The following is a 17,455-nucleotide window of genomic DNA, read 5'->3' on the forward strand; positions in this document are numbered from 1 at the left end:
TCTCCCCTTTCTCTTGACCATCTTTGAGACGTTCCTGATCGAAGATCGAACTGTTTAGTCTCATTCTAAGCGTTGTGTCTGGAGGAAGCCAGGCACCACTCATGGCCAGGTCAATACCATCCAAAGCCATGCTGTCAGTGGGGGGGGGGGGGGGGGGGTGGGGTGGTAAGATATCCTTAAGAAAAAAACCTGGTCCAAAGCGGAGGTTCACTTTTCACCTTCCAACAGGACAGTGACCCTAAGCACACAGCCAAGAAGCAGAAGTGGCTTTGGGACAACTCTGAATGTCCTTAAGTCGCCCAGCCTGACCATGCTATGATTTGAATCCAATCGAACATCTTTTGAGACCCCTGAAAATGGCTGTCCACTGACTGCACACAACCTGACAGAGCTTGAGAGGGTCTACAGAGAAAGATGGCAGAAAATCCCCAAATCCAGGTGTGCTAAGCTTATCACATCATACCCAAGAAGACTTGAGGCTGTAGTCACTGTCAAAGGTGCTTCTACCAAGTGCCAAGTAAAGGATCTGAAAACGTATGGCAATGTGATATTTCTGTTTTTCCTGTTTTCCTTTTTTCGCTTTGTCATTAATGGGGTATTGAGTGCTGCAACATAACAAAATGTTAAAGAAGTGAAGGGATCTAAATACTTTCTAAATGCACTGTATATATTCTCCATTTTCAGACAGAAAAAAGTCACAGATATTATTAGATCAGCTTCACAAACTGCTCTTCCTCCCAGATCTACCAGAGCCTCGAAAATGATCCATGCCTAACTGGAGGTATGATCTCTCTATAAAAAGCACAGTGGAGGTATTATTAGCGTCTCCAGAGGTTTATTTAGTCCAAGCTCTTTGATCACTGTGAAAATGAAATGGCCATCACATAGAGGAGAGACGGGGACACGGAGCTCACCAGTTGAGGTGAAATTAGTGTTTGAGTTTGTGTGTTTATGCACTGTAATTGCGTGTGAGAGAAGCTTATTTTCTAATTTTCTTATTTTCTTATTTTCTAAGAGGCATTCGGAGAGTATACCAATGCTTGCATGAGCTTGTGTTTATGTCCAGTATGTATTTGTTTCCAGCCTACAAGCATTTGTGTGCAGTTGTGTCAAGGCAGCCACGGTGAGCTGAAGAACAGTCATCCATCTCCCTCAACCTCTAAGGCTGCCCCAGGAGATGGCCATGTTTGTAAGGTCTCTACAGTGGCTTTGGAGACGGCCATGTTTGTAAGGTCTCTACAGTGGGTTTTGGAGACTGCCATGTTTGTGAGGACTAGACACTAAGGACTTGCACGTATTGGATGGTTGTTTGCTGGTGTGTGTGTGTGCATGCGTGCATACGTGTGTGTGTGTGTGTGTGTGTGTGTGTGTGTGTGTGTGTGTGTGTGTGTGTGTGTGTGTGTGTGTGTGTGTGTGTGTGTGTTAGTGCATATGTGTGTCTGATTAAGTCTAACTAAACTAAAAGGATAAGCATCTTTCCCTGAATGAACTTTACAGTGTGTCATACTTATGTGAAAAGCAACAGTTAAAATAATTCACATTATATTCACAGAATATTATCAAGACCCAAAATCCCAGAGTATAATCCAGTCTGTTTCATCATCCACTCTCTCACACACACACTCACACTCACACTCACACACACTTAAAGTAACACTATGCAACAATTTGACACTTTTTGAGGTATGGTTTTATAGGCAACTAGTTTTGGTACCATCCTCAAATTCATTTTGATAGCATATGGTCATGTGAAGGACAGATAAACACCTGAGTCTTTCCCACTAGCCATCCAGGATATGCCCTATGTAGTTCTGTGAACCGGGCTGGAATACCCTGCAAAAATGGAAGAAAAGCTTTCACAGCATGACATTGCCAGCTATACTGCCAAAGGACAGCAGTTAGTGTGTTGGCAAGCTTCTATCAGTGTCAATTGGGCTGTTGGTGGTAGTTGCAAGGTTTTGGCATGCCTTTTAGATAGTTAGCTTGCTAGTTTTGGAACAGAACTCCTTATTGCTGCTTTAAATGTCTGTGCTTTGCTGCAGTTGCTGTGAGGAAGAAGACATAAAATATCCATGTTTAACGGGAAGTTTAGTTTTAACTGGTCAGTCCCTACCAACTGTACGGCTATAATTTGATGTTTTGGTGTTTTATTTGGTCTGTTATCTTGATGTTTGTATGTTTTGGTGATTTGGTGATTTGGCGTTGTGTGTGGTGGATCTTCACCTGCTGCACGGCTGCCAGACTCTGCAGCTGCGCGGTGCTGAGGTGCTGCTGCTGCAGGGCTGCCGTCTGCAGCATGAGGTGCTGCTGCTGCGCCGCATACATCTGCTGCAGGTACTGCGCCGCCGTGCTGGGCTGCCTGTGCAGGGCCTGCTGGATCACCTGAGAGAGAGATGGAGAGGGAGGGGGAGGGAGAGAGGGAGGGAGAGAGAGAGGGGGGAGAAGGAGAGGGAGAGGGAGAGGGGGGGGAAGAGGGGGGGAGGGAGGGGATTGGAGGGAAAGAGAAGAAAGTTATGTCAGATATTATGAAAAAAGAAAAGATCAAAGACAGATAGGAGAAAAAGAAAGGCAGGAGAGAGAAAGACAAAAAAGGGGAAAAAGACACCTGGACATAATATGTACAGATGTACTCAAGCTACATATGATTTATTTGTAAATTAAGTCAGACAGATTAATTACAGTTTAGCTTATAACACAGTCTCTAACCTGTCACGACTTTCTATGCTGAAAATCATACACTTCTGAAAGTGAAGACACCCGGAAAGCTCCCATGGGCCTTTGAGCGTATGGTCACTTTGGTACAGTTCTCAGATCAGAATTAGAATTCTCAAAACTGTTTGCTCAACCTCCCCATCATCTAGTCATAACAGCCGTTGCTCATTGTTTTGAACATTTTGCAAAAGGGTATGTATTATCGTCTGCTGTTTAGTCTGACCTCCAAAACCATATGAGTATCTTTTCATTGCGTAGTGCGTCAGTGAAACTGATTGTCAACAATATGCTTCATCATTTTCAGTGACATGGTATTTTTTGGAATATTTGCTAAATTACTTGCCATTCGAACCTTGGTTGTTTACATGTGATTGATGAAGATTGATTCAATTCATCCAAAGGCAAAAAATGAGTGTAAAACCTCATAGGCCACTAAGCCAGAGTGGGTGTGCCAGGCACCAGGGGAAATCCAATAACAGTGTGACACTATGACAGACACTATGACAGATAGGCTATTACTAACACATCCCTCAGGTAAAATCATCCTCAGGCATCTCCTTCATGAGAATGGCAGGGGTTTTGTAAGAAGCAGCATGACAAATGACATACAGTATGTAGTCACTCAGGTCAATGTAACCTTTCTTCACAAAAACAGCATTGGGAAATGTTTGGTGGACTTGGGTGAATTCGAAAGTATGCTGTTTCCTTTTCTGTCTATTTTATGTGATACTTTATCCAAAATCAAAGTTCTTTTCAAATGAAGGTGAAATGTTGGATGCTTTGAAAATGCTGATGTGAATGCGCCTCCTGCCTGTCAAAACAGGAACTGCGGAAATATGTCAGCAGTATGGTCTCTGCCCTGTAAACTGTAACAATTGTCATGAATACAAACTCCTATTCACTCCCATTTCTCCCCCTGCATACACTACTCTGAGTGCTCTCTGATGGGATGTGCTCTATGCACAGTGTCAGAGACACAATCAAGGGCAGATTCCCTTCTGTCCCACACATTGTGTTGCCATTTTGAGCAGCGTCTTACTTTTCAGACATCAGTGATGAGATTTGACTTTGGATGATTCCTATTAGCAAGGATGAGTTACAGGGATTCAAAAAAAAATGACACACCTCAATAAGCACAATTATAAATTAGAATATAATAGCTTTACATACCAGAATTCAATCGGCCCACCAAAAAGGACCCTTCGGCGTATAAAGAACTCAACACGGGTTAGATCTTCCAGCTAGCTTAGATAGACTGGTAATTCATACCATAGTATCTATGAAATTTTAAATGTAAAAACTTATCCAAAGGGTCTAGGACACAAGATACAGCCTTCTTTGATTTTTTCGCATCACCTCTGTTTCACTACAGGAAGCAGGCTGAGCCAAGGACATCTATTGCGGGCGATGGACAAGGGGGGGTCCATCATCTCTCTTAGCCAATGACACACCATTATTATCTTTAACTCCTCCCTATTTTTCCCATTATGTTGGTTTGACTGACAGCCTCTTCACGGTTGCCAGGCAACTGAGACAGGAGGCTTGACCCTGGGCCTTAGGTTTCAGTGAAGTGAGATTGACCCAGTCCTCAATGGGGGGAGACACCGGCTAACACCTCCATTCAGAGCTTATCTGTGCTATAATGTCTGTCAACATTGTCAAACACCAATGAACTCTGATTTTGTGGTACCACCGACCTACTATTAGCATTATCATCATAATACTCTCTCATTACCATCGCTACAATAAAGTCATTAAACTCAAATGACAATCTGAAAATGTGTATGCATCTGTGAATGCATCCTATATACATCTTATATTTATTCAATATTAGTTCTCACTCTAAATAGTCAATATGCAAGCAATAGTGAGCTTCAGTAATGTCTATTGGTACATGTAGTGATGTTGAGAGGATTTCTTATTTATTTATTTTTTAATCTGAGCATTTAGCGCAGGTCAAGGGGTGAAGTGTTTTTGTTTGAGGAGATTAATGACCAGTCATAAGCGCCATGGCAACAAGGGCACTGAGTCATCAATAACTGCCAGCGCACCTTCGAACAGTTTCACCACAGTGCCTTCAAATGAGTGCTGCCATGCATTTTAATGAAATCTAACCAGTGGGGGCATTTAAGGTGTACACACCATATCAACAAACCAGAGGGTGGCAGTATTGCATCAGTCATGCCTGTTACGGTAATTGGGAACAGGGTATTTAAAATGACACCCTTGCAAATAAACCTTGCAAAAGAGTGTGATTTTTATTTTGGCGATGGCCATTCATCATCAGAGAGCACTTCATTATATCATTGTTATTGCTTTAGCATTAGCACCTAGCACCTGCTTCAAGCAATGCACCAAACAATGCAATGCACACTGCAACATACTGCACTGCTGTGCTGCACACTGAACTTATGGTTTCTCTGTAATTTGTCTATACACCCTTTCCCAGACTGCCCTTAAAGCTTCTTCGCAGACAGGTCTGTGTCTAGTGCGGTGTGTTTTGCCACATAATTACGTGGATTGTCTGCCTCGCAGCTCCTTATCTGGTACGGTGTGTTACGGTATGGTATTGCACACCGTGTAAAAGTGCAGCGTGTTGCAGTTTGCAGTAATGTGTTCAGCCACACGTGCACTGAACTGAACCGTCTCCTTTGCCTGTCAGCTGTGTGTCTGGCGTGCCGTGATGCTAGTGGTGTGGTGTGGCGCGGCCTGCTATGGTGTGGTACGGCACACAACGTGGTGGAGTTTGGTGGAATGGTCCATTCAGCCAAGTTTACATGGATCATCTGTCTGTCAGCTTTGTGTCTGGTGTAAGGTGATGCCAATCGTCTGGTGCAATGTGTTATAGTGTGGTAGCCTACAGACTGAGGCACTCCGCGGTGTGGTGTCGTGCGGTGTAATGATCCATTCAGCCACATGTTTACCTGAACCGTCTGTCTGTCAGGAATGCTACTGTAAACAGAGATCTGTGGGAGAGTGTGTCTGCCTGGTCCACTGCTGCTGCTGCTGGTTGTGCTGCTGCTGGCACCTCCATTGGCACTGACGTTGGCACTGCTGTTGGCTGTAGAGGTTATGGTGGTGCTTGTGCTGGATGAGCTGGTTGCACCGTTACTGTTGTTGCTGCTGCTGTTGTTATTGTTGATGTTGTTGTTGGTCATCATGGTGCCCGAGTTGGAGGTTGCAGCACCCTGATCCCCCTCCATGCCGCTGTCCCGCCGTCTCACCTTTGACCCACGGCTACCCCTGGGGCAAACTCTCCGCACACTGCAAAAGATGAGAGGAGGATAGAGGGGAGGAGTGGAGAGGAGAAGAGAGAAGAGAGGAGGACAAGAGAAGAGAGGAATTGAGAGGGGAGGATGGGGGAGGGGAGAAAAGAGAGGAGAGGGGAGGGGAGGAAGAGAGAAGAGAGGGGGATGAAAGATGAGAACGTTAGCATTTAATTATTTATCACATGCTATTATCATTAGACACCGGCTGTACAAGCAACGCATACTACCTGTCTTTGCTCACTGAGAAATGAACCTGTGTGAACCTGTGTGTGGCATGCTCTGTCTGCTGAGGTCAAGGGGTCAAGTAAGGGAGGGAGAGAAGAGGAGAGGATGTGACAAGAATAGAAAAAAAGATTAAAAGAGAAGAGAAGAGTGAAAAGAAGAAGAGAAGAAGTTAGGACAGGAGAAGAGAAGAGAAAAAAGAGAAGAGATGAGAATTGGTAAACGGAATAGGTGAGAAGAGAAGTGGAGAGGAGTAGAGTTCAGGTCTAGGTGAGGGTTAGGGTTAGGGTTAGGGTTAAGTAGCACCTTGGGGGACGCTTTTGATGTGGCGAGCACTTCTTTTTCTAATCAGCCACTGAGAAAACCTCAAGGGTGGGCAGGAGGAAAGAATGTCGTTTCATACACGTCGGAGCCACATTACCTCTACCTCTCACAGAAAGCTTTATTTAACCAGCCCAAAGTCACGACCCAAACTCCCCTCAGAAAACACTCTTTAATCAATCCAAAACTGTCACCTCTGACCCCGAGTCCACGGCCGGAGGTTTGCCTCACAGCAGCCGTGAGCTCTGGTGTTGGTTTTCCACACACTGTGTATTATTGCAACCACTAAAGACATTAGTGAATGAGGATTGTAGGATTATGGTTGTGGAGGCACCAGATGACATAGTGCTCATTCCTGAGACACAGAGAGAGAGAGAGAGTTGAGCTAGAGTTGCATGGAAAAGAACGCCGTAATAAGGACCATGTGAAAGCTGAGGTGCTCCACAGTCAATGTGTTACTATGTTACTCCTCTTACACCTCTCTCTCTCTCTCTCTCTCATTCTCTCTCTCACTCTCATTCTCCCTCTCACTCTCTCTCTATCACAGACACACACAAACACACACACACACACACACTCACACACACACACACACACACACACACACACACATCCTCTGTCAATTTCTCTCTCTCTGTGTTTCTCTCTCTTACACAAAACACACACACACACAGAGAGACACACACACACACGCACCCACACACACAAACGCACACACACACACACACACACACACACACACACACACACACACACACACACACACACACACACACACACACACGCACACATTCTCTCTGTCTGAAACCAAACAATGAACAATGACAGTTAAGGAAGTGCACATGTTCTGTTTGTCAGATGCTGGCAGAGGGACTCAGTGCTGAGGAGAGAGTTAGCATAAACACGAGCCAGAGTTTCCCCTCTCCCTTTCCTCCAGAGATACACGTTACAGACACCGCTTTCCAGAGACAGTGCTTATAGACACAGATCATAGTCCAGAGACAGTGCTTATAGACACAGCTTTCCAGAAACAGTGCTTATAGACGCAGCCTATAGTTCAGAGACAGTGCTTATGGACACAGCTCATAGTTCAGACACAGTGCTTATAGACACAGCTTTCCAGAGACAGTGCTTATAGACACAGCTCATAGTTTAGACACAGTACTTATAGACACAGATCATAGTTCAGACACAGTGCTTATGGACACAGCTCATAGTTCAGACACAGTGCTTATAGACACAGCTTTCCAGAGACAGTGCTTATAGACACAGCTCATAGTTCAGACACAGTGCTTATAGACACAGATCATAGTTCAGACACAGTGCTTATAAACACAGCTCATAGTTCAGAGACAGTGCTTATAGACACAGATCATAGTTCAGACACAGTGCTTATAAACACAGATCATAGTTCAGACACAGTGCTTATGGACACAGCTCATAGTTCAGACACAGTGCTTATAGACACAGCTTTCCAGAGACAGTGCTTATAGACACAGCTCATAGTTCAGACACAGTGCTTATAAACACAGAGCATAGTTCAGACACAGTGCTTATGGACACAGCTCATAGTTCAGACACAGTGCTTATAGACACAGCTTTCCAGAGACAGTGCTTATAGACACAGCTCATAGTTCAGACACAGTGCTTATAGACACAGATCATAGTTCAGACACAGTGCTTATGGACACAGCTCATAGTTCAGACACAGTGCTTATAGACACAGCTTTCCAGAGACAGTGCTTATAGACACAGCTCATAGTTCAGACACAGTGCTTATAGACACAGATCATAGTTCAGACACAGTGCTTATAAACACAGCTCATAGTTCAGAGACAGTGCTTATAGACACAGATCATAGTTCAGACACAGTGCTTATAAACACAGATCATGGTTCAGACACAGTGCTTATGGACACAGCTCATAGTTCAGACACAGTGCTTATAGACACAGCTTCCCTGAGACAGTGCTTATAGACACAGCTCATAGTTCAGAGTTACATTCTAAATCAGCAGACATCAACATCTAATAATATACACCAGCTGATCCTTTCCTTTAATCTTTACAGAGAGACACTGCTCAAACACAGCTCATACACACAGCTCATACACACAGCTCATAAACACAGCTCATACACAAAGCTCATAAACACAGCTCATACACTCAGCTCATAAACACAGCTCATACACACAGCTCATACACACAGCTCATAGTTCAGGGTTTCCTTCGGAATCAGTGCATTGATAACACACATCTCTCTGGTCCCAGGAGCTACAAGTAATATTTTTGCTAACGCAGATACCACATTTTAAAATATATTCATTTTTAAAAGAATTCTGTGTGGGCTATATATTTTTATATTTTTCTAGTTGGTCTTGCAGTTATAGATTCTTTCATCTAATATGTCATTAAATGTTAATTATCTCAGACTGTTGGGCCGAGTTAGTTGAAATTATGTTCATTAAGCTTTTGTATTTGAAATAATAATTTTGATATACTTTAGCTGTAGGCTGAGCTTAGCTATCCTTAACACAGACCATGTTTGCTAAATGAAAAATTCTCTGGCACATATTAGTTGGACTCGCTTGGACATAAAAAGGATAGATGTAACCTGAGCTTCTTGTCGAATAAAGCAGATTTTATTATTACTCCTGACAGACAGGAACGATTGAATTCTGAGGGGAAACTTTAGTTAAACATCACACACACACATCACTCTCAAATTTCCAAAACAAAGTGAGCTCTGAGAGAGGTAATAGTCCAACGAAAGGCTTTCTTTTGTAAAGTATGTACCCCGAGGGCTGTTCTCATAAGCCGATCTACAGCCACAAGGACAACCTCTGATAGGCTAGGATAAAAACAGCACAGTCGTTCATCGTTTCAGAATGAAGTCTGTGATTCAAGCGATGAAGTCATGTCCGAGGGGACCAAATAAAGTGATGCCTGCAACTCTCATCTCTCTTCTAGTTTTCATTTCCTGTCGAAGGATTAGCATCTCCACCGGACTATGCTAGCAAGCAACTACTCCTCCGAAATCTCCTCTTCTGCTACTTACGCACCACATTTACCACATCCATGTGATTAGATTTACACTTCTGCAGAGGGGCATCATAAAGTTGGACAATCATATGTCAGCAGCTAACTCTGAGGACTATAAGGCATAGTTGCATATTTAGTGAATACAGTGAACTAACACACTGTATACTTCTAAGAAGTGCTTCTATCAGAGAAATTCACATTGCCTGGTTAGTGTTTGCTGTTATGCAGAAATGTATCATGAAATTAAACCACTGAAATGTGGTCTGTTGGAGGAATAACATTATATTCACTGCCAACAATAGATAATTGCACACGAATGGTACACATTTATATACTGTAATAGATGCATGTGACGTGTTAATTGTAACGATTCTAATAGACATTATGCATTGAAATATCCTATCTCAGAGGCATTATTTGTGAGTGTTTTTGAAGTGAAGCCATAAAAACCAAATGAGCTTTGTTTCCTCTTCAGCATTTTTAAGGCTGCAATGTAAATTTGGCCGCAGACATGCTGCTAATGCAGTGTCTCTCTGTTCTCTGCCCTCCCCAGAGGCGTGTGTGTGTGTGTGTGTGTGTGTGTGTGTGTGTGTGTGTGTGTTGTAAGATCCCGAACCAGTAATGACTTTCTCTGGCAGAAGGACGTAAATTTAGCCATTATCCAGTTGATGTCTGAGCGTCTGCAAAAATAGGCTCCAGAGCTAGGTGCAGTGCTGATGATGGCCTCTTTAGAGCTATCACCGTGCGTTGTTTTAAATAAATCATTCATATTAACCAATGGTAATGGAGGGACATTAAGCGATTGGTTGGAACAGCGGAGTGGCAGTCATGCACGCAAACTCACATATGTGCACACATACACACAATGGACACGATGGACACACATATGTGCACACATACACACAATGGACACGATGGACCCACATATGGACAAACACACACACACACACAAACATGCATATATTTAGAGACACACTCCGTTCATTCATGAAAATACTAACTCTCTCACACACACACACACACACACACACACACACACGTGGTCTCCCCTATGTAATGATGCATTTGGAGGGCAGGGCATGGGCTGCTCTAAGAGACACAGCCTGAGAGAGAGATGAGGTTAACATAGAGGGGGAGAGACTGATGAGGGGAGCGGATGTGTGTGTGTGTGTCTGTGTCTGTGTCTGTGTCTGTGTCTGTGTGTGTGTGTTTGTGTTTGTTTGTGTATCTGTGTGTTTGTGTGTTTGTGTGTTTGTGTGTTTGTGTGTGTGTGTGTGTGTGTGTGTGTGTGTGTGTGTGTGTGTGTGTGTGTGTGTGTGTGTGTGAGTTTGTGTTTGTGTGCGTGTATCTGTGTGTGTGTGTATATGTGTATTTGGTGGTAGGGGAGACTGAATGTGTGTCTGTGCCTGTGTGTGTGTCTGTATGAGTGTGTGCGTGGCTGTGTGTGTGTAAAAAAACATAGTGTCTGTGTCTATGCAGCTACACATGGGTGTGTGTGTGTGTGTGTGTGTGTGTGTTTCTGCGAATGTGTGTGTGTGTGTGTGTTTTTTGTGAATGTGTGTGTGTGTGTGTGTGTGTGCGAGTATAGAGGGAATATTGGAAGTGGAGTGCGTTTGGCTCCTCTGTGTTAAGAGAGTGTGTGTGCTGGGGGAGCAGAGGGGCTAATTAAATAAGAATAATTGCAGCCATGCTAGATGTTCCTTATCCTCCCCCACATTTCTCTCTCTCTCTCTCTCTCTTTCCATTTTTCTGTCTCACTTCTGCTTCGTTCTCTTTCTCTTTTGCCTTCAGTCGCTCCTCTTTCCTCCCCCCTTCATCTCTCTCTCTCTCTCTTGTGTTATACTCACTCCTTCCTCCTCCCTTTCTCTCTTCTTTCTATACCACTCCAGTTATGCATCATTTCACACACACACACACACACATAAAAAGAAGGATCTCGTAAAAATGTGTAAAGATGTTGGTGGTAGATGCCACAGAGTAGTGACCTTTCCATCATCCCCGCCTGAACGAATCTAGCTCAGTTGTCCATTGTGTCTCTGCGTTCAAAATTTGCATTTTTGATTCGCCGGTTTTGAGTTTTCTGTTGCATTTCCTGCCAGTGAAAAACCCTCCAACAGCAACTCATGGGACGCTCAAGATCCCAGCCCTACCCCCATCCCACCTCATCAATTTACAGCCAGCAATGCAGAGCAGCTATTTCAAGCCAGCAGTGAAATTCTGAGAGCTTTTTCTGCTGCTGGTGTCACCAGGTGCTTTAGGTGAAGTAGTCACTGCATACAAGAAATTAACTGTCCCGCCACAAAATAAAATAAGAAAAGGGAAAACACAGAGGACCAAATCACGCTCACGCAGATGTCTCATATTCAGGCTGTTCATTATCAGTAGCATCCCGTCACCACGTGCAAATTCAATGTGAGGAGAAAGAAACATTACATTGATTACACGCTATACATGCCACAGATTGATGCAGACATTACATTGTCTGTGTATCAATCTGTGCGTTATCTTGCCGATGGAAACCCAGAAGGAGAGACCCTACCCCCCAAAACCAGTCCATCAATCTAGCCGTCAGCGGGCACGGTCACAACCGCCTCAGCTATTTCAGACAGGCTGGGAGAGGGCCAGCCAGGGCTTAAATGAACCAATTTAAAGAGCCGGCTGAAAGATGACACACACACACACACACACACACACACACACACACACACACACACACACACACACACACACACACACACACACGGCTGAAAGATGATGGACTGATTCCATGCATGCCGGGGTTCCCCTGTGGCACCAGGGATCATTCTGTGAAAGGAATGAGGAATCATAGTCCCCAGAGTCCTGGAGTGTGTGTGTGTGTGTGTGTGTGTGTGTGTGTGTGTGTGTGTGTGTGTGTGTGTGTGTGTGTGTGTGTGTGTGCAGGGGTTTATTCTCCTGTTTCATGAATGATACCCAGCCGAGGGAATTCTCTACAATTGCAAAAAGATGCAAAAAGACATGCAACAATTGCTGCGCGTGTGTCATTCTGCAGTGCCGTGCATGCATTCTAAATGGTAAACACTGACTCTGCCAAAACTCAGCAATGGAAAACAATAGCGTCAGATAAAGGCACCGCTGGCTTTCACTGTCATGTTCTCAAAGCGATGTGTACCATTACGGTTTTAGACACTACAAAGCACATGGATAGAAAACAAATGTGTTTGACATGATGGGACACTTAAGTTACGACTGCAGATGCAAAACTGCAATTCACCGTGAAATAGCAGAATATTTGCAAGTAAAACAGTCAAACACAGACACAGCTGCAGCTGCACACATGAAAACGCAAGGACACACACAGACACACAGCTACCGGCACAAAATGAAATGACAAGAGTTGAACGAGGAAATGAGACGAAAAAGAGATAAGATGATAGGGACATGAAAATCATTTACAGTTTATATTTATGGCTGACATGGGAATGTCTGCAAAGGAAGTGATAGAGACAAGGAGGAGAGAGAGAGAGAGAGAGAGAGAGAGAGAGAGAATGATAGAATGGCACATAGAGACAGAGGATGGGGAGTGGAGAAGAGAAGAGAGAGTGTGATGGAGAGAAAGAGAGAGGGGGAAAAAAGATAGCTAGAGAAAGGGAGAGCCTGCAACTGTGAAGCAGAGGGAGACATGTAGTAGCAGAGTGGGTGATGGAGAAAGAGAGAGAGAAGGATGGAGGCAGAGAAAGACTGACAGTGAACGAGTGAGATATTGACAGCGAGAGTGGAAGAGAAGGAGAGAGAGAAATAGCAGCTGTGAGGATTAGGGGGAGCAGGAGATAGAGAGAGAGAGAGAGAGAGAATGAAGAGAGAGGGAAAGGGAGACATTCATGAATGACAGAGAGAGAGCGGAATACTGAGAGGAAAACAGATAAATAAAGGAGGGGGGTTGAGAGAAGGAGAGACAGAAAGAGAGACAGAGAGAGAGCCGAATCATGAATGTGAGACAGAGAGAAAGGCAGAGGGTGACATTGCGAATGTAAGGGAGGGAGACGAGACAGAGACAGAGACAGGGAGAGAGACAGAATGACAGGAGAGAGAGATGGAGAGAGAAAGGGATTTCCTCTTTGGCATAAAACAAAGCCTCCTACCTCCTCTGCGCTCCAGGAGAGCCGGTGTGGTGCCCCATTCCCTCGAGATGCCCTGGATTCTTTGTCTGCCTGTCGCCACGTCTCTACTCCCCGCATCCAGCCTCTGTCCCGCCACACACACACACACACGCACGCACTCTCTCTGCTCGCTCGGCTAGCTCACACACAGTCCTTCACACACACACGCACGCACGCCTACTGCTCCAACGCTCTACCCCAACACACACACGCACGCAAGCAAGCAGCCTCCCTGCCTCTCCCCGTGATTATGCGTATCCTAGCAACAGCCAACCAGAGGCCTCCGGCATCCCCGAGCAGTGCCGGCAGCTGATTGGCCAGTGAGGGTTCTACTAATGAAGGCTGGTAATGATGTTTAGCCTTATAACAAAGCCCTCCCCCACAGTAGTATGCATTGCACCTACAGAGGACTCATAGCAACTGCACAGATAGATGATACCTGACACAGTAGCCATCTGCTTAAATTAAGTTTGCTAGCGAGCCATGGTGTGTGCACACTATACATACTCCACAACACACTACATTTTACTGCGATTTATGAAACTGAGGTAAAGATTTTTATGTGTAATCTAGAAAAGCTATTGGAGGAGCTCTGTCGCAAGAGGTGATATGATATTCTGTCTTGAGGGGACTATATTACTATTTCTTAATGAGATTTTTCTTTTCAATAATAATAAAATTAATACAGCCTCCAGGCTATGAGACTGGAATTAGAAGGGGAAAAAAAACTATTATATGCCATGAATAATAAAAACAATGAGGTACACACCGTGCACTTCACATTACTGTTAAATGAAATGCATGTGACATTATTTTTCCCATTAGGTTGTAGAAATTGCCTCTTCTGGGGCATCATTGTGACGGCCAGTTTGCCATTAAGAAGCCATTCCATTCTCTGGTTTCAAGAGGACATTATATCAGCAACTAAACGAACCTCTTCTGCAGACCACATAAGTATCAAACCGCAACCTCTACCCCCCCCCCCCCCCCCCCCCCCCCCCTGCATTAAATATAACCCTCCTCATCTTTGGGAGTAATATGCTATTGATTAAGGTGCGACTGTTATGGTACTCATTGATTGTGATCTGCTTATTAGCATATAGATTAGCTAGTGTGGCATGGGGGAGGCAAAAAAGAGATGCAGAAGAGGAGAGAAAGGAGAGAGAGAGAAAAAAAGTGAAAGAGGAGGATGAGACAGAGAGAGAAGTCAATGAGAGAGAGGAAGAAGGATGAGAGGGAAAGGAGGAGGGAGTCTCTGCCTTCAATAATGATGGATTGCACATCTTTAAACCCCCTTTTTCTCAGGTCCTCTCCCATTTACCATTGTCATCACTTATTTATTTATATAATTTTAAAGTTAAAAGAAAATTGTGTCGAGACTAAGGTACACATACACATACACACACACATTCACATTCACATACGTATCCTGTTCCAGTACACTCACTCTCACCTTCACACTGCCTAAACGCAGATCTATCTCTTGTATTCCCGTCTAAATAACAATTTACAATCGCCTTAAGGCTTCCCACATCGTAGCTGATAAAGGGATGGCTCAGACCCTCTGCAAAGTTATCTGCTCTCCGAACAATTACTGCAACAAGACCTCACACCGCAGTTTTTTAGCCCGCGAACGAGTCATTCTGGGAATTCCTTTCAAAAGAAAGGAATGTTTTACACTGCACCAAATGCTAAGGGAAGGATGTCATCAAATGTCGCTCGCATTTGGTAGTGTTTTTATCTGAAAGGGCAAATGATAGGAGACAGAGAGAGAAGGAGGGAGAGGATAGACAGAAAGGAGAGGAACAGGTGAGGGAGAAAGAGAGGGGATGAGAAAAAATGCAAGAGAGAGAGAGGGAGAGACAGAGAGAGAGAGAGAGAGAGAGAGAGAGAGAGAGAGAGAGAGAGAGAGAGAGAGAGAGTCTTTGGGTGTTTTTGTGTCAGTCACTCACACGGCTGAGCAGTCTGGCACAAAGATTGCTGGCCTGAATCCAGAGCACACATCTCAGCATGGTCTCTGTGTTAGTCTTCAGTTACTCTGACACGCACACACACACACACACACACACACACACACACACACTCACACACACACACACACACACACGCACGCACGCAGGGCCACCCTGGCAAGTGGCACACGCACGGGTGGCGCACGTGTGTGTGTGTGTGTGTGTGTGTGTGTGTGTGTGTGTTTTGCGCGCTCTGCATGCTTGTTACATTGTTGCCACTCATCAGCAGCGCTCTGGGGATGTGACTGCTGGAAACATCACAAGAGGAGCCAAACTCAAAGACTCTTGTTTCTGCTTTTACTCTTTAATTGCCCCAGAGTGACCGAGACCTCAGTGCGTGTTGGCCAGATCCCCCGGGAAGAACACAGACTTCTCTAAACAAAACCCACATTTTATTTATTTTTACCCCATTTTATTATCATTTATCGTTTCATATTTCAGTCATTATTTCCACGTGGGGAGATTTCACAGCCAAAGGCATTTCTGAAGCTTAGGGGTAGGAGTAATACAACACAGGCATATCCACGGCATATCCAAGGACTTTATAAATTCTAGTTAATTAGTTTCCTTAAATCAACGGTAAGTGTAATATGCTCTTTGAACTAAATGAAGTGGGCAATATGCTCTTTGAAATAAATAAGGTGGGTGTCTGGTTAAACAAAAGGTTAACAGTTCCTTCAGAAATAGGTTCAGCTGTGAGGTATGCTGTGAGGTATTCACCTATGGTAAGCCTGCCAAAATACTTCAATCTCTGCCCTGAATCTCTGCTCTCTTTATCGTCTCCAAAATCGTATTCTTCCTCATGCCCATTTTTCCCTCAACCCAGAACTTCAGGTTTTGCGCCGTGCCAGAGAGCTTTTAGAGGCTCTCTGAGAAGCGTCACCCTTAACCCAGCGAGAAACAAGCAAAAAGAGCTGGAGCTGAGAGCAAACAACAAAGAGGGAAAATAGGTCAGGCACGAGACGAGACGAGTGCCCATGAGTGCCCTAAAGAGGACGGGGGAGATCGCTCCGACCCTCAGTAGTCAGACCACGAGGAGCTCTGGAGGAAGGGAGCGGGTCAAGTCCAGCCTGGATCTATAATGACTAATGAAAGAGGTCCCCTCCAGACAGCCCCCCACCCCCAACCCCCTTCCTGTCACAGCATCAGCCGTGATGAGGACATGATGGAGATTGATCAAGGCTCTGATAGGTGCTGGGTGTCCACTGCAAAGTATAAGAGCTAATGTAGTTAAATCATTGAGACCCTCAGTCAGGAGCTATCAGCAAAATTAGTGATGTATGTGTGTGTGTGTGTGTGTGTGTGTGTGTGTGTGTGTGTGTGTGTGTGTGTGTCTCGCTGTGTGTGTGTGTGTGTGTGTGTGTGGCCAGCAGGGTCAGATAAGGCTACAGGGGCTCTCTCTCCCTGAGCACAACACAGATGGTGCTCTAATGCCAGATTAGACTGGCAGATTTAATTCCTTAATGGAGCAATTACACGACCTCCCCTCTCCCTGCAAAAAATATAACACTGCCTGATTTAATTCAGCCAAATTTGTGATTAGTGCACCCAAAATCTAGTCTTTGTGTGTGTGTGTGGGGGGGGTGGGGGGGTTCAGGTTCCCTTCTTTTTCCTATCACCATAACTAGTCAGAGAAGACTTGGTCTACAGGAGAAGGGAAATAAAAATAATAAACACAATATACAATAACACACCCTCTGTTTTTCTTCGGTTAATGAGACATGGTCTCTAAAATGTGTCA

General features: G+C 44.5%; 1 protein-coding gene across 1 annotated transcript in view; it reads right to left on the reverse strand.

Moving 5' to 3' along the window:
• phc2b (polyhomeotic homolog 2b (Drosophila)) overlaps nt 1-13,857 on the reverse strand; it is a 36,556-nt gene extending 22,699 nt beyond the window's left edge. The window contains exons 1-3 of the mRNA XM_031567161.2: nt 13,685-13,857; nt 5,637-5,976; nt 2,224-2,382 (exon numbers count right to left, since the gene is read on the reverse strand). Coding sequence (XP_031423021.1) covers nt 2,224-2,382; nt 5,637-5,976; nt 13,685-13,722 — 537 coding nt within the window. The 5' untranslated portion in view covers nt 13,723-13,857. The remainder of the gene's footprint in view (nt 1-2,223; nt 2,383-5,636; nt 5,977-13,684) is intronic.
• Between the last annotated feature and the right edge of the window lie 3,598 nt (nt 13,858-17,455).

Source organism: Clupea harengus, chromosome 5 (assembly GCF_900700415.2).
Source record: "Clupea harengus chromosome 5, Ch_v2.0.2, whole genome shotgun sequence".
NCBI lineage: Eukaryota > Metazoa > Chordata > Actinopteri > Clupeiformes > Clupeidae > Clupea > Clupea harengus.